Source organism: Sceloporus undulatus, chromosome 5 (genome assembly GCF_019175285.1).
Source record: "Sceloporus undulatus isolate JIND9_A2432 ecotype Alabama chromosome 5, SceUnd_v1.1, whole genome shotgun sequence".
NCBI lineage: Eukaryota > Metazoa > Chordata > Lepidosauria > Squamata > Phrynosomatidae > Sceloporus > Sceloporus undulatus.
Window position 1 is genome coordinate 12,440,507 of NC_056526.1, and position 22,582 is coordinate 12,463,088.

Genomic DNA, 22,582 nt, shown 5'->3' on the forward strand with positions numbered 1-22,582 from the left:
CATGTTGACTAAGGCCCAGTACGTACCTTTAGGAATGTCCGGGCTGGCGGCAGCCACCAAACCATGCAGCTTCCCTCTGGAGTAAAAACAACCTGGTGTTTCCAGGTTCTTTTTTAAAGTGCCAGAGTAAGCGGCATGAGTTGATGTGCAGATATTGCGTGTCACTTATGTCACAATGGCAGCCCCTGTGTACATGGGATACCGTCATTAGTCCGCTGCCACTCCATACTAGGATTAGGGAATGTGAAATTGGTGCCACGCCGCCATGCCCCTTTCGGCCTGTCTGTCTCGGGCCTTAGAGTGGGTATCTGCCATGAGCTTCTGCCATACGCATTGTTATAGAAATATGTGATTACAGAGAAACAATGTGGAATTAAAAGCAGCTAAATAAACTTTTTCATAAGGTACCTGTCAGCAAAATGTTAAAAATAAATAAACAATTCTTTGCCCATTCTTCTTTTTAAATGTCAGTGTTCCTCTCTTGGAACCGGACCATGGGATGAAGCACAATTCCGTTGATGGAGCTTCTGCCTGCTGCCACAACTACTGACGTTGTCAGCCACTTAAGCAATATTCATGTAAAATTAATGTCTTATAAATAATCAAGGAGTGTTCTGCTTTACTTCTCTGCCTGCTTAACCTCAAAAAGAAAGAGGAGGAAAGTGCAACAGTCTTTTTTTAACACACTTTTTTTTTGCTCTTACAAGAGGAAAGAAATTAAAGATGGCCTGACCTCACCAATGGTGCTTGCCAGGGAGTTACATGCTTCTGCTTGCATAACCTCTTTTTGCTTTCTCATTCTCCAAATGTGTGCTGACTCAGAGCTGGTGTCAGAACTAGGCCAGGTCCGTGGGTGGCTGTATCCAAATACAGACCTGGGACAGAGGCCTTTACAGTCCAGTATTTCTGGCGTAACGTTCCTGAAATGTGAATTGGGTTCTGCAGTGCAACAGGCAGATGCTTCTGCTCTGATGAGTAAGCAAGGCCAAATCCATGGCCATGATTCTAAGCTGGGCCAATCTAGAGGCTCAGTATTGTCTGCCAGATGTACAGCATTCCTCTGCTTACTTCTGCATCTAAACAGGGTTCTGGGTTGGAGCTTTTGGCCCAGCGTGTTCTGTGTGACATATTTTACAGAGAGTTCTCTTCTGTCTGAAGGGCTACCACAGAAGTACCAAAATCCAATAGGTATGTTGCCTGAGTGAGACTCGTTGGGATGGAGACCCTAACATAGTAGGAGAGGTTGAAGGAGCTGAGCACATTCACCTTGGTGAAGAGTAGACAAATGAATGTCATGATCACACTCTTTAAATACCGCAAAAGATGCCACAAGAGGAGGAGAGTTTCATATCACCAAACCTCAGAGGGCAGGACCATATGCAGTGATTTTAAGTTAGTTACAGGAGGATAGATTTTGACTGAATATTAGAAGGAAAAGATACAGGAAAACCTGGGAACATCTACATGCAAGGCACATAATCTCTTACCTTCTCTATTTATCTGTGCCCTGGGCTAATCTGCTTCAGGGACAAGCCTTTAGCCTTGCTCAAGTACCAGAGTCTGAAACCTGAAGTTGGGAACCCTAATAATTAGGCAGCTTGGCACAGAGAGCTATTGAAAGAAAGAAGATAAAAGGAAAACTGATCAAAACTTCAAGGAACACGAGTCAAAGAGAAAAGCAGAAAGAATTTGTCTGCAGGACTAGAAGATGGGAATGGCCATGTTTTGAGGCTGTTTTAGTGGGGAACAAAAGTCACCATCTTCAAGCTGAAGGCTTGGTGATATGAAAAAAGCATAGAAGAAAAGCTTTGCTCAGGCTGTTCCTATTGTCAGAATGTCAGAGAGCTCCTGGGAAGCCCAGTGGTAGTAATAGCTGTGTATGTAGCCCCTCACCACTTCTTCCTAAAGGGGATTTTTATTTATTTATTTATTTATTTTGGAGAGGGAAAGCAGTGTGTGTGGGGAGAGCTAGGAGACGAAATCACTGAATCCAAAGATTCTTGCCTGCTTGAATTAAGTAAAGACAGAGGAGAGGGGAAAAAATCAGAATGGTCTCAGGCCTATTTCTTTAGTATTCCAAATGTCTCTTGATGTAATTGAATTGTTGTTTCTGCCTCTATTAATACATATGCAAATGAGCCAGCACTGCAGCTGTGCTGTATTAATCATATGTGTGCTTCTGTCTGTCTGCCCTGCAGGCTCAGGGGCTGGGAAGAAGAGGGGGAAAGAGAGGAGAAACACTCGCTCTCTAACCCACAAGGAAGCTCACTCATGCAGGCTGAGGTCTGCTAACACACAGCAGGCCAGAGCGAAGACAAGAGGAAGCTGTGAGGTTTCCTGGTTCCTCACCCCCAAGTATGTGCACACTGATCGACCAAATGTGTTATGCAAAAAGAGCTATTAACCTAACATCCGTTTGTTACTCTGTTTGTACTCACCAGATCCCCCCACATCATATGAAAGTGAGGACCATCTTTTAGCAGCCATTCTTCCTTTCCCACCCTCAGTTTTGCCACCTTGGGTGCAGATGCACAAGTACAAGACCTGTGGGCTTCATGGGAATGCAAGATCAAAATCTGACACATGTTCCTTTAATGGTTTAGTAGAAATTATGTGGGCCCACATGTGGTCCCAGACTGTTTTTAAAGTATTCCAAGAGTCCTACACCTCAACTTTGCCCCCATGCTGGCCTTTCAGGCTAATCTGTACAGGGCCTTAGAGATGGAAGGAACCAACTTCCAACTCAATCATGACCCAATAAGACTTGGAGAGCTGAATTATTCCCAACCTAGCAAAATCCTCATCAGACTGTGTACAGTGTGTCTGGGTATATCTTTTTTTCCAGGCAGCTATGAGCAGTGGACCATAACTCTCTCTCTACTAACCCTTGATAACCACTTTAAATAAGTGTTAGCTTGCAGGTTTCCCTTTAAGTTTCTTTCACAAGTTCACTGTGGCTCATCTCAAAACTGTGGTCAGGAAATGGAGCCTCTAGGATTTCCTTCATGTCCAAGACTGAGGGTAAGGCATTTCTCCCATTTCTCCATATAGATTTACACCTCAGTAGTTTAGAATAGTAATGGCTGGCCAGTGGCCACTGAACCATAAGAATCTAACTGGGAACATATGACATTTGTATCTCTAAGAGTGTGTATGCAAATTGAGAAACCGCACATTATAACACACAGCACTTGCAATAATAGGAATCTAAGGACACTGAAAAAAGGGAGAGAGTCCCATGCTTGCAGCTGCAGGGAGAAGAGGTGAAAAAACCCATTTAAAGCATTAATAGTGCATTATTTGACAACACCTACAAGTGGAGCATGCCAGCAGAATGTCTCTCACCAATGCTAGGTCTAAATCCTCAGCTGCTATTTATGGGCATTGATCCATTTGCACCCATGGAAGTGCATCTATTCCCTACAGCTGTGGAACTGGCCCTTGATCTCCACCAGTCTCATATAAAAATGGGCATTTTGGCTACCCCTCGGGCAGAACAGGTGGTGAGAAACTTGCAGCCAATGCACCTAAATATAGTATCTGCAAAAAAATAGGAGAGCACGATGCCCAATCTAGGTTAATATTATACATTTGAGACCAATTTTAGGGGCTAGCCAATAGGAAATATTCATACTATGCTGCCTTATTAACCCACTGTCATTATCATCTTCAGCATTTGTGATGTCCATCAAGAAATGTGCATATTAATGTTAAAGGAATCTAGTGAGCTAATGACAGATGGATGCCTGCCATGTTTTGGCAATGCTAATCTGAAACACTGCAGTATGTGTATTTAGCTCTTATTTTCAGTTTATTTTGCCCAGATGTTCATGGAATGTTTCTCCAAGCGGAAGCCCAGTTTCGCTTTGGCTTTTCCAAAGTGTAAGTGAATTGGAGCTGTTGTCTAATATAGTAGTTAAGCAATACAATAATGATTTGTCATCCTAGAAAGAAAAATATTTAGGAGAGGGGAAAAATGGCAAAAGACCTCTCTGCTCATGTGCCTAAAAATGCAAAGCTTTAACTGGTGTTTAAATCTGTGTTTTAGCTACTGGATGTGAAATGTAAACCTATAATAGCAGAATATAAAATAATATTTCAAAAATGTTCTGGGCTTCTTACCATCCAAAGAAAATCATGAAATATCTTTATGTTTGCATAAACAATACATTGATGCAACCCCACTCTTCCCTATGTTATAGCTGAGTGCGGACATAAACCATAGGAAATATAGGAATCTGACTTTATAGCAGGTCACGCCACTGAGCCATCTCTAAACTGTCTATACTATGGGTGGACATAGGGCAGATCATGGTTTGTATGTGAGCCTGGAATTCCACGTTTTGGGCCCTCCAAACCCTTATCATTTCTCTCAAAGCCCCACAGCTCCTGAGTTTATAAAAATAATAATTAAACATGCACTTTTGGGGAATGTTTGTCCCCAGAATCCTGGGGTAAATGAGTAAAAGCATGTAAAAATACTCTCAGCCTACCCACAAAAGCTCCCCAGAATCCTGTACTACCCCAAATACCTGTTTTCCTCTCCAGGCCCTCTCAAGAGGAAGTAATGCAATGCTACCATATTGAGAGAGATTGTAGAGATAAATTGAGATATTTCATTTGTATTATATCAGTGAGAAAAATTAGCCTCTAGTCTCCACACAGTTGCCCTCCCTTGGTCTACATCAGCAGTGGAAAACCCACAGCCCAAGAGACAGATCCCCTTTAATTCCTCCTATACCTCTGGGATGTGTATCAGCTTGCTTATGGGGATGAGTCTTGAACAGTTTCCTTTCCCACTTGCCTATTCTAGTCTCCATTCACCCATTACTGCTTAGAAAATAGATAAGCAAAGACCCAGTGTGTGTGTGTATGTGTCTTTGCCACCATCATCAGCTGAACTTCATGAGGCTGATGAAAGGAGGAGGCTCTGTCTCTATGTTACATCCCAGTATAGATAACCCAGACTTCAGAATGCTACCTCAACATAATAATGATGACATCAGAAAGTTGTCCAGTCTTTTTGGAGATGTTACATTGCCTTGCTGCACAACCGGAGTAGGGGTAGTACAGAATCATCCTGAGAAAACTTGCTAGCAGAATATAATAGAACTGTATGTTCCTAACAACAAATCTGTAGAAACCATATAGTCTGCTGCAAACTGGGTTAGGAAATACCAATCTGGGATGGATCTACACAGGAGAAATAGTATAGTTTGACACCACTCTAGCAGCCATGCCTCTGGATTTTGTAGTTTGGTGAGGCACCAGCACTCTTTGGCAGAGAAGGCTAAAGACCTTGTAAAACTACAAATCTCAGGATTCTACGGATGGAGCAACCGCACTTAGAGCAATATCAAACGACATTATCTCTACAGTTTAGATTCACCCTTGCTCTTTTTGTCTTCTCCTCCTCAGACATTCCTTCACCTGAAGGTACAAAAACACAGATCTGCCCTTGTTACAAAAGCAACCTTCTGATTTCCAACAGAGAAACAGCACATGGAATCTACACATACAAGGGGATCATGTGGCTTCACCATTATTGCATAACTTTTTACCTTTCTTCAAACTGTCTAGATTACAAGTAGTGTGGCAACACTACCCAATACGCAATCTCTCTGCTCATGTGAGTTCAGGTCAACAGAATCTAAGCAAGCACTGCCCGAGAGAGTGACAATGAGCTCTCCCAAGATCCATATCTGCAAAGAAAGACAGGGAAGTCTCTGCTTTATCCACACAAAAAGAAGCTCAGACATAGATGTATGGCATGGCAGCTTCCCTAAAGTAGTCAGTTACATTCATTATAGAGTATCCACTGCTACAAACAGGGAAGGCAGTTTAATGTACCTGCTCATCCAGTCATTAGCCTCTCGGCAGGCAGTGCCAATGAGGGCAACCAATTAGTGCTAACTGTGGCAGGTAGGATGGCACAGTGGGGGACTCCTGGAGAGACAGAGGAGAGGAAGGGCTTCAAAACACATGTCCTCTCAAAGCCAGGTTGGCAGGGGTCTTTCAACACCAAGAGCATGTGTCAGACACTGCACAGAACTGGTGACATTGTCATTTCCCCCTTTTCATCCCCTTCCCACAATAACCTTGTTTCACTACTGCTGTCAGTGCACAAAGATTCGGACAGGATGAAAGCGCAAAACCAGGAGCAGAGAATAAAATAAAAGGCAGAAAGGAAAAATGAGGGCAGGTAGAAAATGTTCTTCCAAGAGTATTGAAAGACGACCGTGAGGAGACATAATTGAAATCTATAAAGTCATGAGTCGGCTGAATAGAGCAGCTGCTTACGCTTTTGTAGCAGACTAAAAGCCCCACAGTTTAGTGAACATGTGTTGCAGGAAGTCCTCAAGTGGAGAAATGTACTTACTGACAACATCACTATTATCTCTGCCTTGCACCCACTTTATCAAAAGTGCATGGCCCACAGCACCAATGTTTCCCATCTACATTCTGAAGGGGCACTCGGTTTCAGAGGTTGGAAAAGTTACTTTTGGTGAGTGTGTCTCCCAGAATACCCATGAGACCATGCTGGCTGGAGGATTCTGGCAACTGTCATTGCAGAAAAGTAACCTTTCTAAGCTCTACTGTGTTTTCAAAAAAAACTATCCCCATTCCAATGTCACTAGTTTTTGAGTAGGTAGGGATTTGAATGCGTGTCTTTGGTCAATTGCAGTATCTCTACAATATAGAGATATGATCTAGCACAACTGGAAGCATTCCACATAAAATCCAAACGTGCAATGAAACATTTTCAAAAGTGAGACAAGGGATGTCTCTATTTCTTCCTTTTCTTTTAATGGGAGAAATCGCAGGGCAACTTCTCAACACATCTTGATTAAAATTTGGCTCAGATATTGAGGGCTGGATAAAAATTGCTTTGGTGGGTTAGAGCTAGACCTTGGGCAGACAGGTGGCCATCATTTGGCTCAAGTCTTGCTTCAATCCATCTTGGGTTTCTGCATGATGAGTGCTCCAAGCCAGAGGAATTGGCTTGCTCATGAACCCATTATTTCAATAGGACTTCAGAGGGATTTTATCTTTTTTTCATCCTCAGGGCTCTTCTTACAAGAGCTAATGACACAGCTCCAATCAGTTTTACTCTGTTTTATAGTTCTTGGAAAGAGAACTATGGCTGTTTTAACTTTTAAAATTGTTTAATTGTTTTAAAATTTTTATATTTATATATTTTGATGCTTTGGTTTTGTTTTTAAATTGTATTTTAAATGTGCTGTTCACCACCTTGAGTCCCCGTTCAAGGAGAAAGGCAGGATAGATGTGAATAAAGTAATTAAAAACTCAGGGTTCTTTTAAGGATGGATGAGAATTTAGCTGGAATCCTGTTGTTGGTTGGAGGAGTCTAATGGGATGGTGAGTCAACACATAGGTAAATCTCCATGATTCATCAGGTCTACTCTGTTTGATACTAACAATAGGAATTAGGTCTTTATTTTTAGATTGTTATTTTAAGAAAAAATTCCTGCATCCTTAAAGTTCTTTATCTTTGCACTTGAGAAAAACTGAGCTTTTAAAGGAATGCAAATAAGAAAAACCGAAACTGATAAAGTCATCCATCCAGGCCAAGAGGTTTGGGTGCTTAAATCTGGTTTTCAAACCTTGTTTATACGGCTGTATTTGTCACAACAATGTAATAAACACACAAGGGATAAAAGCTTAAAAGTCCTGGGAGAGATAATGTAGTTTCTTTCCTTTGCCAAAAAGAGAATATGGAATCAATATTCCCAGAGCTTGGAATAGTTACCTTATTGGACTCTAACACAGAGGCTGCTTCTGTACTGCAGAAATATGCAGTATGACACCACTTTAACTACCATGACTCAATGCTATGGAATTCAGAGATCTGTAACTTCTTGTGGCACCAGACCTCTCTGACAAATAATAATAATAATAATAATAATAATAATAATTATTATTATTATTATTATTATTATTATTATTATTATTATTATTCCACTTTTTCTCAAGGAATCAAAGCGGATTATAACAGTAAAATGGCATAGCATGTAATTAAAATAGTTCATACAACTACAAATCCCAGAATTTCATAGCATTGAGCCCTGGCAGTTAAGGCAGTGTCAAACTGGATTATTTGTACAGTGCAGATGTAGCTTCAAAAACAATTTTTAGCAGTCTGATGAGGGGGAGCAAGATAGTCTTGTGGAAAATCAGACATACCCAAGTTCAGGTCTAACACACCATAGGTCTGAGGATTTGGTATCTGTGTATGTGGTTGAAATATTAAATTCGTGAGGTCTCCATAAGTTGACAAACAACTTGAAAGCATAGACACACAGATATGGGGTCAGGTGAAGTTTTCCAGGATGTAGCAAGCTGAGATTATGAAATAGATATACCTTCATAGGATGAGTTCATCTTGCACTGTGAACCAAATCATCCAATACTTATCAAGTTATTTTCCCTGTTAATAAGAGCAGGGGGAGGTAATGCCAGCTGGGTATTCACATTATCAGATGCCCATGCAGAGGATAGAGTTAACAGACTGTCTTTATGGTGGTGGGACCTTTACCCCACGCTGTTCCATGAATAGATTTAAGCAATATCCTTAGAGTCTCAGGGCAGTATTCCAAAATCTAACTTTCCCCAGTGCTTTTTTATTTCACACCAGGCCTCTTGTCACAGTGACTTATGGATGCTTTGTTTACAGTAGTTATTTCAGGATCCAAACCTAACTGACTGTGTATGTGTGTGTAGAAAATCCATATATATGATTCATACACAATATGATGCAGAAGGATGTGCAATTGGTGTGTTGTTCTTTAAAATATAACATATGTTTTAAGTGGTTTACATTAATGTTTTAAAAGTAATATTTTAATTGGATTGTTTAATGCTTGGTGTACACTGACCTATCAGAAAGTTTATGTACACTGACCTATCAGAAAACAAAGGTATCACTTGGGCTTGGGGAACGCAAATGGGGGAAGGGAATGGGGAAATCAACCATATTACCGCATGGGGGAGCGCTGCCGATGCCGCTGGAAGTTCCTGATCTATTCCCCATCCTTCTCACAAGAGATGATTTTCAAGGATAATTCTGAACAGTTCTTGAAAATCGCCTCCTGTGGGATGGATGGGGTGTGGTAATATGGGTGAATTCCCCATTCCCTTCCCTTTTCGCTCCCTTCCCTTCCATGCCATTTGCCTTCCCTGAGCCCCATGCAATAAACTCCACTATCTCAGCCACCCATGAAAAAAAGTTTTGCATTTTGGAATATTTCAGATTTCTGGATAAGAGAAATTCAATCTGTATTTTGTTTTAACTTATATTGCAAGCTGTTTTGGGTCTCATTTTGGAAGAAAGGCACAAAATCAATCAATCAATCAATCAATCAATCAATCTTACACTCCTTCTCTCTGTGTGTGCTCCCCGTGACTCACTGTGCTCCACTGCCCCAGAACTTACAATAGATCATGCTCTTGGTGCTACTGGATATTCATCAATCAGGTTGTCTCTATTTTCACATGTTGGAGGTTGGATGGATTTTTCCTCAGTACAGTCATGTCACATTGCTTCCCATAAAACCAATAGCACTGGGAATGTCCACATTCCCTCATTTTCTACTAACCATTATCACAATTTTCATTTTATAGGTCTCTGAAAACCTTGACAACTGCTCTATACTGTCCACTCTTTCTATCACTAACTGCTTTTCTCCCTGTTTTTTTTAAAATGATAATAGAAATAAACCATTTCAACCTCTAAACATTTTACTTCATGGCCAGTTACACAGCTCTGGTTAGTGCTTCCCTTTCTTTTTCTGATTTATAACTTTGTTGTCTTTCCATCTGTTGGAACTATTTGTAGCACTCTATGAGGATTGAGGTTCTCCCCAAGATATCTTTCCTGGAGAAAGACAGATCTACACAGCCTTGCATCTGTGGTCCTAACAAGCCAATACTGTCTGTGGTATTTGTAGCACAGTGTCGCTTTTCATATAAAGGCACAATAGGGGTGAATACATTAACCTCTACAAGCCTATACACTGACAGTGCTTTTGCTGGCACTCAGCTGACTCAAATGCAGAAGAGATGTATCTTAACTATCCTCTCTCCTGTTCACTAAAAGTGTGACTTATTATGCTGATGTTATGTCATACACAGCAAATTGAAAATGATGATAATTTCAGGCCAACTCACAATGTGATAGTTACTCCATCTCTCTGAAATGTTTTCTTCTCCAGTTTTGAGGAAAGCAAAGGAAAGGAAAACTCTAACTCATACAATCCTTTCATAACAGGCTGGTGATTTGGGTGTGTGAGTTGGTCTTGGTTTTGGAGAACATCAGACATACTGAAGGTCTTATTTAGCACACCTCAACTCTGTTGATTTTGCATTTGTAGGTGGACTCAGGGAGGTTTTCCATGATGTGTCAAGCTGAGATGTGGAAGTATGAATACATTCATAAGACTGATTAATCTTGCACTGTGAACCAGGTCCTCTAATAGCTAACAATTTATTGTTCCCTATTAATAAAAGCAGGGGAAGATAACATCCGATGGGCATCAGATGCTCATATGGAGGAGTGAATAACTGATGACTGGCATTTTGTAAACAAAATCCCCTTACCTCTAATCTTTTCCCTATTTAGCATGGTCTTCTCTGAATATTAGGTTGTGGTCTACAGATGTGATGTAGCCATCTAGCTCAATGTCTGGATGGAAGACCACCTGGTAACTCTACATACACCATGCTGAGATCCACCTAAATATGTATCATGACAAATACATACACTCTGAAAATTTTGCCCAGTCTCTTATACAGACATGAAAAATGTTGGTTAATATTTATAGGCATTTATAAACTGAACACTGGAGACACACTCCAGAAGGGAAAGGAGACCAACTCCAAGTTTCTTTGCACTTCAGGACTGGGGAAGACATATGAAAAAAGTACATGTAGGTTTCTTGTACAAAAGACATGTTTCGAGGGAGAAAACATATTATGTGCAAAAGATATCAATTCCTGCACAAAAGTATTGTTGTTTTTAAACAACCAAAATGCTGGTGGGGGGGGGGGGGGGTACAGCTTTATGGACCTTGCACAAATACATGGATTCCTGTTAAGAACCATGTGTAACTTTTTTTGAAATGTGTTTTTGGCACAAAAGACAATATTTTTGCACGGTGTCTTTTCTTAAGTACATGTTTTCTACACTGAAACATATGATCTGGCTAGCAAAGCCACATGGATTTTTACAAAAATGAATTTTACCCAACAAAGTCCAAAAGTACAAATAGTATTTACAGATTGGGCATACATCCATATATTCTCACAAGGTGGGAAGAAAATTGCTTAAATTATACACTCTTGCATGTGGGAACAAAATACGTGAACATTTACATCACTCAAATCAAGGATTTTACCTCACTTTCTCACAGTGAATTTATTAAGTCAAGGTGAGGCAGAAGATACATAAAAATCTGAGTACTACAGCTCACTAAAGATTCCTGGCTTCCAGTTGTTCTGCCATAGCAATTGAAAGATGGCATTCCTCCTGCCCTCAATTATATTGCTGAAATGATGGCAGCTTCGAATAACCAGAAGTAGATTTGGATGTGAAATGACTATGGTTTACATTCAGTGCTAGTTTGTAAACCAAATTCTTGACTTCAGAATTTTCCAAATTATAAGGACATCTCATTCGTACCAAGATCTGCATGACAGATCTCAGTGCACACAAATTTGGTTGTCTCTACCAATCCCACATGTACATAGGTACATTTTTGGTCATTTCTAAGCCAAGTGCTGTCTGCTGCACAGAATTGCTAGCAATCTGAGAAGAAATTCATCATTTATATCTATTCCTTCCCCTCATCAACATGTTACAAGTATTCTAAGACTAAACTTGGAACCCAGGGAAGGTAGGAAAATGCAAGGGAAGAGAAGTGCAAATGTATGTTCTACTACTATTATTTTCCTGCTAAGCCAAAAGCATCACCAGGGAGTGGAAATGATCCTTCAAATAAAGCCTCCCTCATCCAGGTGAAAAGAAAGCCATCTGCAGATGCAGTTTTGCAAATGAAAAAGCAGGCTGTGCCAAAAACAAAAAACAAATAAATAAAATAATCAAAACAAAGGTTGGGGATGGGGTGGAAGAAACACGTTGTGTATTTCAGGCTGTTCGAATGAGAGAGAAAACCATTTTCCATATTTATTTAACCTTTGCCTGGTCCAGACTTACCTGCAGTTGGAGAGGGCCTAAGCCGGGAGTTGCTGCGGCAGCAGCTGCCATGGTTGTTGGGATCAGCTGAACAGGGTAAGGGTCACCTAAGTAAGAGAATAATAGAGGCATCAGCACCTTTTATCTACTCTCCACCTGCAAATTAAACTCCTGCATTCACTCTTCCCAAAAGCCTTCTTTTGTATGCCTTGCTGGGGCCTAATGAAAAGCTCCATTGTGAAGCCTTTTACTAACACTCTTCACAATTCTGGCTGAGAGAGGAATGTGAATAAAAGGCACAAGCAATTAAGGCGGAAACCTCATCCTTTTTCATGATGTATTTAGGGAAATAGGGAGGGGGGAGCACACATTGATCAGAAGACTGAGCTTGAGAAGGTAGTGGTGGTGGGGGAAGCCATGAAGGAAAAAGAAAAAGAATGGTGGTGGGGGAACACTGCAACCTTGATAAGAGCATCACACAAGAGAGGACAAATTTGCAAGCTTGTTCACAGTAAGCACTTAACACAATGGGGCTAACTTAGGGTTAACCCATCATGACTTTACTCACTGGATTCATGGATAAAAGTCTGGGTGTGCTTGTAACATGCCTGTATTGACACAAGTGCCTTGAGCCTGTCATTTGTTGCTGTTGTGTGCTGTCAAGTCATTTCTGACTTATGGTGACCCCCATGTTTTTTTTGGTGGGATTTCAGAAGAGGTTTGCCATTGTTTTCCCCTGAGGCTGAGGGCATGTGATTTGCACAGGGTCACCCCAGTGGGTTTCATGACTGAGCTGTGAATCAAATCCTGATCTCCAGAGTTGTAGTCCAACACTCACATCAGTACACCTTGTTGGATCTCACATGTTTCATTAAGTTAATCTGCAATTGACTAGCCACTGAAGAAAGGGTTACCCATAACATTGTTCACAGGACCAAGAAATCCATTTGAAAATGTTTGATTTCACAAGGGAGGTGGAAAATTTTGGATACAGGCCCCATCTTTTTAATCAGAATGTACCTCAATTTATACAGTTGCTGGAGACTTTTTGGTGCTGGCACACATCATTTGAATTAATTGTCAAAAGGGTTTCATAGGGTAAAAGAATTCAGCTCTTTCCTGCAAAGTGCAATGATGACATCCTATCCTTTTTTCTTGTAGAAAAGATTCCTGGGAGCTGTAGTCTAGAAAGGAGACTGAATTGTAATATTGTGACAAAATTTCTCAGATAAATTTGTTTAGTAGATTAGATAGGCACAGCAGTGCTTTTGCTTTTTTTTTTAAAGATAGGTCCTCCTGTCTTTCTGTTTTCCTATAACTGATATGAAATATTTTTTAAAAAGAAATACTCATATGAATCCTCTTTAAAACATTAGGATTGAACACATCCAAGAAAAGGCCTTACTAAATCTTGCTGTCATCTCTGATTTAATCTGAATTAACAATCCTAGTAACCCTTCTGTTTTTGTGCAGAAAACAAAGGAACAAATTGTTAACATCTAACCTTGCAGTTAACACAGATGTGCAGTGCTTTATATATTTCTGGCCTCTCTACATGACAAAATGTTTAAAAAGCTTTCCATTCCATTAATAAAGATAATTGGAGCATTTGTGCATGGACCAAAGATGTTCTAACAGAAATTACTGGACCAGGAAAGTCTTTGGAAACAAGACTTAGAACAGTACACGTTTATTGTAAAAGTACAATGCATGGTCATGGTGTATCTGACTAAATGGGCATAATAAGTTTGTGGATGTGGCTTTTAAATTCTTGCTATTTTCCGTGATATATATTTACCAACATGTTGCAAGTTAATGTAGGTCAACTTTTATTGGGCTTTACCCAATGTTACAATCAATCATGCAACAGTTGTTTCTAACCACTCGTTCCCACTCCATCTCCAGAAAATCCTCTCCTGAAGATCATCAAAAGTCTGTAATGGAGGGAGGGGTTTCACCAAACATCTGGCAACTTCAGATACAAAAGACTGCTGCTCACAATGGTAGCTGAGATTACGTCCCCAGCCATAGTTCTTTATGACACTGAATGCACACATGTTCTAGCCTCACCATTCCTGATGTTCCCATATGTTCTTGGGCTGGGGGAAGGGGAGAGATAGTACTTCATCCTCAGTCCCCACATTTCATTTAGGTATCATAAATAGTTTGCAGGTGCTTTTCACAGGATCACTAAGCCTTCATGAACTAGGTTGTTGGTTGACAGTGGTTAGGAAATTACTGTCATCAATAGGCCAAATGTTTTTGTTGGCTGGGATCTTCAACATTCTGAGTTAGGGTTGCCATACTGTTTTGTGACAGAGATGGGTAACCTTTGGTCTTTTGTTTGCTAAGGATTATCACCCCAACAATCACCTCCCTTTGTTCATTCAGGGTAGGACTGATAGAAGTTGTAAGACAACACACCTGGAAGGCCAAAACATCCCCAACCCTGTTCTACAAAGCACAGAGTGCTGTTTAAATGACCATCAAAATGACAGCAATATGTCTAAAGGTGTTTTTTTTTCTGAAGGACCATCCACTCCAAACCTCCACCACAGTGAGAAATATCACTTGATGTTTAAGGATGATTCCTTTTTGATTTTTAAATAGCAACTAATTTAGCACATTCCCCACTGTAGTAAGCTGTATTGATGCTGTTGTGTGTCTTCAAGTTGTTTCCAACTTAAGGCAAGCCTAAGGCAAACTTATCATGGGGTTTTCTAGGGTGCTGAGAGTGTATGACTTGCCCAAGATCATCCAGTGCATTTTCATGGCTGAGCAGGGAAATTGTAATCCAATGCTCAAACCATTATATCATGCTGTTTCTCAAGTTGCATTGTGCATGTGTGCCTTCAAGTTGTTTCCAGCTAAAGGCAAACCTATTGTTTCTCAAGTTGCATTGTGCATGTGTGCCTTCAAGTTGTTTCCAGCTAAAGGCAAACCTATCATGAGGTTTTCTTGGCAAGGGTTGTTTAGAGGATGTTTGCCATTGCCTTCACCAGAGGCTGAGAGCATGTGACTTTTCCAAGGTCACCCAGTGGGTTTCATGGCTGAGCAGGAACGAAACCCTGATTTCCAGTATCATAGACCAACCCTCAAATCACTACATCATGCTGGCTCTCAACTTGTATTATAGTGCTATGTAAAATCATAATTATTTGTTTCAAAATGTGCCTTTGTGTGCTTTTTGTGCAAATCAATGTCCTCTTTTGGGCAATGAATAGGTAGGTACCCCATCCTGACCCCACTTTCAATTCCTTCTCCATTCTTCCTCTGGAGAGAAGAGTCTGAAACCTCAACTGTGTCATCAACTGTCCATGACCTGAAGAGACTATCGTAAACATCCCACATATCTCTAATAAATGGTGCTTTTTATTTTAATTGTAAGCTGCTTTGGGAGCTAGTCCTGGCTGAAAAGCAGACTATAAATAACAGTGGCAATAACAATATGCTGGTCCTCTTCAAATCCATTAGAAGTAGCTGTGTGGACCAGAACATAAATTCTATAGCCCACAATGTGATAATGGTTCTGTTGGGTCAACTGAAAAGGCACAAAGTTCTCTGTGCAGGCATTGAACGCCACACATATTCTTTCCATGTGAGCAAAGCGATGATGGACAAAATGGGCCAGGCATTTCCATCTAAGCTTTGATTCAAACCAGGTACATGATGCCTGAACAGGGCTTATGTATATATAAAATCTATATCATGTTATTCCTCCCCCCAACTCTCCACTCTCCCCTATGGGGCTTGGCAATTTGTTAATGTCCTGGACATCATCTGACAGTACTTAAATCAGAAATTAGCCAGGAGCCTTCACAAAGCCATGCCTGCGGGTCTTGTGTACAAGAGGCATTATAATATGGCCCACATGATACCCTATTAAACAATGAAACATGTGATGGACTAAAAAGCAGAGATACATCAGCAAATCTGCCTGGGGAAGTTTATGGTATTTAAATCCTAAACATTAATTTTATTGTCCTGTACAAAAAACCAATTAACTATGAGTTTCATAATTTTTTATTGGATGTAGAGGATAGTGTTCAAATAACTGACGAATGGTAAATTCAGCATATTTTAATTTTATTAGCCTTGGCTTGTCTACACTCATACTGATTTGTGCCAAGAGTAAAGAGTAATTAGATATTTCATCAATAACTGTGCTGAGGTTTTTTTTTGTATTTTTTTAATTTCTAGCTGATACACACACAAACATAAATACACACATACACACACACCCTTTACCTATTGTATGTATTGCCCTTTCCTTCTTAAAATGTAGGTATGTCTGAAATTGGAATAAAGATACCCCATCTGTAAAGCTCAAGGTGATGATATCTGACTCACCACATAAAAGGCAGTAAATGTTGAAGACTCCAGTTGAAATTAATGGTATTTAAAAAAGTGAAAGTGGGCTGAATTGTTCTCAGAATTCTTTGTGACAAGATACTCATTTTAAAGAAAAAAGATAAAAATTGAATTCTAGAACATTTCATACCTGATTTCTCATCACCTAAATATCTGTGAATATATATATATATATATATATATATATATATATATATATATATTGCCGTACTCGTCAATTTGCCATCTGTATACCCTTCCACAATGTCATGTGCAGTGGTAGAATGTGGGCCAAAATACAGGAGAGGGACCTTGGAAATAAATCTCATTAGTTAAGAGAAAAAACAGAGCTTGATAGATAAATTTCACATTCCCACCAATCTTGTCTACCACAAACAGCAATTTCCTCTGTCACTTCCACCTATTTTTCCAAAAGGTTTCCAGATAATGGATGGAAGTGGCAAGGAAAGATGCTGAGAAAGAGATATAAGGAAGACACACAAATTTCCCCATCTTTGGCAAGAGAGAGTGCCTTGACATATTGAGACACCTTATCAAGGAGATAGCCAATCAGATCAAGCATTTATTTTTTTATTTTTTTGGTATTTCAGGTCTTAACTGGAACTAACTGGAAAAACAGACTGCTTGGTGCTAGTAAAAATAGGGAACATTGGAACTGCATAGTGTAAATCTCTGCATGCAGATTTACACTTAATAGTGCTATGTAACATTTGTGTTGAATGGCAATATCGTGCAACTGGATCAAGGCACCAAATGTGCAACTGAAGGCACAACCAAATTCTACACACCCATCTGCAATGCATATGTGCATTTGTGCCAAATGCTCATTGAGGTGGAATGGTACTGAATGTGCAACTTCACTTCCACATTCTTGAACTGAATCCAGCTCTGTCTCATTGAACACAAATGGTCAATTGTTTTCACAGGGGAACATGCACATGTTTAAGACACCAACAAGATTCTGACCATTTTCTGATTGCTGTTGTCACCACTGTGAAACTGTGGAAAAAGTAGGCATGTGGGAAACCTACTGGATACCCACACAGCTTCACCAACAACCCAGAGAAATCATCCTGACCTAGGTCCTGTCTGCGCTGGCCAGGTTATTCCAGGGTAGCCTGGAGTATCCTTGCCCCGGAGCTGTCCTGACCTTCCCCTGTTACCTTAGCCCTCTGTTCTGATGCCAGTCAACTGTCTCCATCCCACTGTGCCACCAGGTGTGGCCACTGCCACAGCAAGTGATTCGTTTCTAAGGTCAGAATGAGGAACCCAGGCTCAATCATATAGCTGGGCACCTTGTTCTGACCTCAGAGTGAAGCAACCTGTTGCAGTGGTGCCTGTGCCAGGTGCAAATTGCTGCCCAGTGTCAGAACATCTCCTGGGAAGATTTGGAGCAGCTAGTTCATTTTAAAAATCCACAGCAGTGTTACATCCCGAGTTTGACACGGAATGGTCAAATGTCGTCCAAATTGTTTGCACCAGACTCAGAGATTGGACAGTGTGTTGTCTGGTCTCCTTGCCAAGAGGATGGGGTGGGGGTAGGGTGAACAGATGTCATAACTGCAAAGGAGGACAAGGCCCCATAAAATGTAGGACATTCAAGAAAAATGTAGGGCATTACAACATAAAAGCTAAAAACACTAATATAAATACACATTGATGCTTCTTAGTCATACTCAAAATGGAAAATGTTTTGGAATTCCTCCTGAACTAAAGGTTCAAATGTAGAACATATCCTGGAAAACGAGGACATCTGGTTATCCTGGGAGGGGGCTGGGGGGCTGGTTTATTTGGCCTGTGCAGACAGGGCCCTACATTCAATCTGCATGGAGCTTTATGTGTGAAGCAGGACATCTGAGATTCCCTGTGGACTTTGGGCCTATAAAGACTGGCACTTTGTGCCAGCCTGTGGGTGGAGTCAGAGCACAGCATCCTCATGCTAGATGCCCTAACTCTGCCCCCAGGGAACCATTTTGACATGCGCTGGTCCAAACAGTGTGCACCATCATGGTGCAACTCCGGCGCTGCAATCACATGATGCAGTGCTGAAGGGGCATCATAAAGCCACACCACCACAGCTATGGTGCCCCTTGGCTTCCGCTTTTTGCAGCTCCTTTTTGCGCCCTCCAGAGGCCAGATCAGGGGCTGTGGTGTGAGGTTACCACGGCTCTGATCCAGCCAATAAAGGGGCAGCCTGTATAGCCCCTTTGCCTCATAAAAGGAAGATGTTTACCAAAGATAGCATTATTGATGGATGAAGCTGGAGTTTCAGAAACCTCTCTCTGGTATGCAGTTATTAAAGACATCCTTCAGGCACAGGGAATAGGAGGGTTTAGTTTTCTTTTGCATTTCCATGACTACTTGCTCCCCCCAAATCTGAACTCTGTGATGTTATGTCAGTCTCATGGATGTAAAGTGTCATGCAGCTGCCATGCTGTTAATATACTAGGAGTTGAAAAGCAAACATACATACACAGCGTCACACTATGTTAAACAAGGAATTAATTGAATCTGCCTGATATGTTTAATGGGATGCATTCTTGACCTTTTCCAGGCCTACAAATAGAGCCGTAGTGATATTCAACACAGCTTTAAGTTACACTTTTGGAGCTGTGAATCACTACATTTCCTGGTTTGAGGAAGAGAAATGATGAGAACACTAGATGTCCATACTCTAGGCAGTTTAGCTATTGATGAGCTCAAGAACTTTGATTTTCCTCACTGGCAGCACTGTAGAGAAATGGGGAAATGTTTGTTGTGGATAGTGACGTTATGTATATCTTAAAAAATGTAGCTCTGATAACCTTCCCAAGAAGCCTGGATACAAAATGAACAAAAGTGAATCCAGTTTGAATCCCCACTTAGCCATGGAAACCCAGTGGGTGACCTTGGTCAAGTCCCACTTTCTCAGCCTCAAAGGAAAGCAATGGAAAAATCCGACTGAAAAAAATCTTGCCAAGAAAACTCCATGATAGGTTCATCTTAGGGCCACCATAAGTTAGAAATAACTTGAAGGCACACAACAACAATAAAATACCAATATATTTCTGGCCACAGAATACGTGCATGGGGTATGTGTGAGAAGGAAATAAAATCTTGTCTTGGAAGTATTAGTTGCCACTCAGAAAATCTACATTTGAGAATAGTAAAAGCAAATCTTGTTTTCAATATGTTGTCAGGTGATCTTTGTCATTTTCTATATAACCTGGATATATATGTACTGTGTGTGTGTGTGTGCGCGTGTGTGCGCACGCACATATATACTGTACTGCTCTAGATATTGCATTTATGACATTCTGTTTTATAAACAAAAATCAGCCTTGAGGATTAACACATTTAGAATAGATATATCACAAGCTTAGCCCCTTTGCCTTAGAAATGAATTCATCTGCTCCTTTTAGTGAATACTGTGCTAACAAAGAAAGAAAGAAAGAAAGAAAGAAAGAAAAAGGCCCAACAACAATTGAGGAATTCATGAGTTAGTCAATGATACACTGATGCGAACATAATAAAGCCAAACAGAAGGACCAAAGACAGAAGCACCCCGAACAAGAGAGCCTCAGATAGCTAGATAGGAAACTGATGTCAGAAGAGTTAGATAAGCGGAAATGAATGAAACCAGTTTTATGAAATCCATGATGAAGATAAATTTGTTTGCTGGAACGAAGGCAGTTGTGATCTTCCCCCTTTCTTTTCTTTCTTTTTTTGTAAAAAACAACAACAACAACCCATGTCTTGATGACAGGAATACACAAGAATCTATATAGAGCTTCAACAGAATTGTCCAAATAACACACACATACACACACACTCCCTTGAAAGCAAAACCTTCAAGGATTAATCTGCAATGTTCAACCTTAGACGGTTATAAAGATACTCATGCTTTGTGTTAGCCCATAAATTGGGAGACATATGCTACCCTTGATCCATGCACAGAACTCCTGTTGAGATTAATGGGACTTGCATGTTGTTTGGAAGTTGCTTTCAAAAAGGGCAAATTAAACCTCTTCATTAAATAGGAAACAGCCTGTTTTAGAAGGAAATCTTATTTCCTCTACAACAGTGTTAAGGTTGGGTTGTGTGGGTTTTTTTTAACTAGGGTGAGAGGAAAAAGAGACATTTGAAACAACAGCTGTTTTAGAAGCATTACGAGATGAATGTATTTCAAAAGTAGCAGGTCCATTTGCTTGGGTTTTATGTGCTGAAATGTTACCACTAAGAAATGTTCTCTCTCTCTCTCTCTCTCTCTCTCTCTCTCTCTCTCTCTCTCCCCCCCCCCCCCCCCCCTTGCTGCAGGGCCAATCCAACACATTTTGCTGCCTAAGGCAAATGAGCCAGTGCACTTTAACCCAAACCCACCTTAGTTATTTTGGGCACACAAAGCAGTGAATTTTGCAAACACCACTCTCTCCTCCTTTCTGGTAGGAACAGAAATGTACTACAAAGCGAATATAAATGGAAATATGGTCTTTTAGATGGTCTTAATGATGATGACCTGCAAAATCTGCCAGTTGAACATCTTTCTTGGTAGGGGCATAGTGAGCCACCAAGCCAACTCTATTAACCAAGACATTCTTTTGCTCTCCCTTGGGACACCATGTAAACAAACAAAACAAACAAGCTTCATTTAATGTAAAGTCGAAGGCTTTCATGGCCGGCATCCATAGTTTTTGTGGGTTTTTCGGGCTCATTTGTTCTATGGAGAATATCCAAATATTCAGAGAGACGTGAATGATCTTCCACCATTGGAATTAATGTCAGATGCTATTGCACACGAGGGATTTCTGTTGAATACATGAGAACCCTTTCCCAAGGGTTTGCGGATTTGGGGTTCATCTACACTGTAGAAATAATGCAGTTTGATACCATTTTAAAGTACTGTAGCTCCGTTCTATGGAATCCTGGGATTGGTATTTTTACCCGTCTTTAGACTTCTCTGCCAAAGAGTGCTGATGTCTCACAAAACTACAAATCCCAGGATTCTGTAGCATGGAGCCATGGCAGTTAATGCGATATCAAACTGCATTTTTTTCTACAGCGTAGGTGCACCCTTGACTTCCAGAAAAACTAAAATTATTGATTAATTAGTGTGAGTGTGAGTGTGGAATCACAAGTTCTGTTTTGGGCCAAATTACATAAACTCTAGTTCAGGCCAACTTTGGCTCACATCCCTACAGCCATGGGTTGGGGATGACTAGACTTACTGCAGCCTGCCTTGTAACTGAAACCCGGAGGAAGGAGGAATCCTTGCTGGGCTGCTGCTGCTAGAGTCCGCTGGTCTGGAGGGAATACTGGAATCATTAATGGTGGTAGCTGACCTTGGACCTGCTGGACAAAGAAGGTGAACATCAAACCAGATATCATGACTTCGTAATAGTATGTTTGCATAGTATGGCCATATGACATGTAGTGTGGCATGCATAGTACAGACAATAATATGCTTAATAATATGTTCAGCCTGTGAGGACATTTTTAGAGGACAAAGAATTTCAGTCTAGAAATGGATTTCCATGTTACCCTTTCACTCCAGAACTCAGGAAATGTAATATAAAGCAGGTATGGGCAAATTATGTGACCTTAAATCCTCTTTTGGACCCCTCTCTCAAGCCACCAATGATCTCTAGATTTTTTTTTATTTTCAGCTGAGATCTGGAACCACTATGAAATATCTACACATTTTGATCAGGAAGCAAAGCACAAATTGGTGGAACTGTACCATATTTTCATAGAATCAAGCCACATAATCACAGACTTGAAAAAGACCACAAGGTCCATCCAATCCAACATACTGTTGTAAAGGAATACCGAGTCAAAGCACTCACAACTGATACCAATCTAGCCTCTGTTTAAAAACCTCCAAAGCAGGCTCTAGGTGTAGCCACACTGTTTGACACAACGTTAAATGCTGTAGCTCCATCCTATGGATTCCTGGGATTTGTAGTTTTGTTGTTGTTATTATGTGCTTTCAACCATTTCCAATTTATGGCAATCCTATCATGG

At 40.6% G+C, this 22,582-nt stretch overlaps 1 protein-coding gene across 6 annotated transcripts in view; it reads right to left on the reverse strand.

The window, feature by feature from the left end:
• SOX5 (SRY-box transcription factor 5) overlaps nt 1-22,582 on the reverse strand; it is a 537,054-nt gene that overhangs the window by 130,961 nt on the left and 383,511 nt on the right. For all 6 annotated transcript variants that reach the window (XM_042470201.1, XM_042470204.1, XM_042470199.1 and 3 more), the window contains 2 exons: nt 21,787-21,907; nt 12,233-12,318 (listed from right to left, as the gene is read on the reverse strand). In XM_042470201.1, the coding sequence (XP_042326135.1) occupies nt 12,233-12,318; nt 21,787-21,907 (207 nt within the window). The remainder of the gene's footprint in view (nt 1-12,232; nt 12,319-21,786; nt 21,908-22,582) is intronic.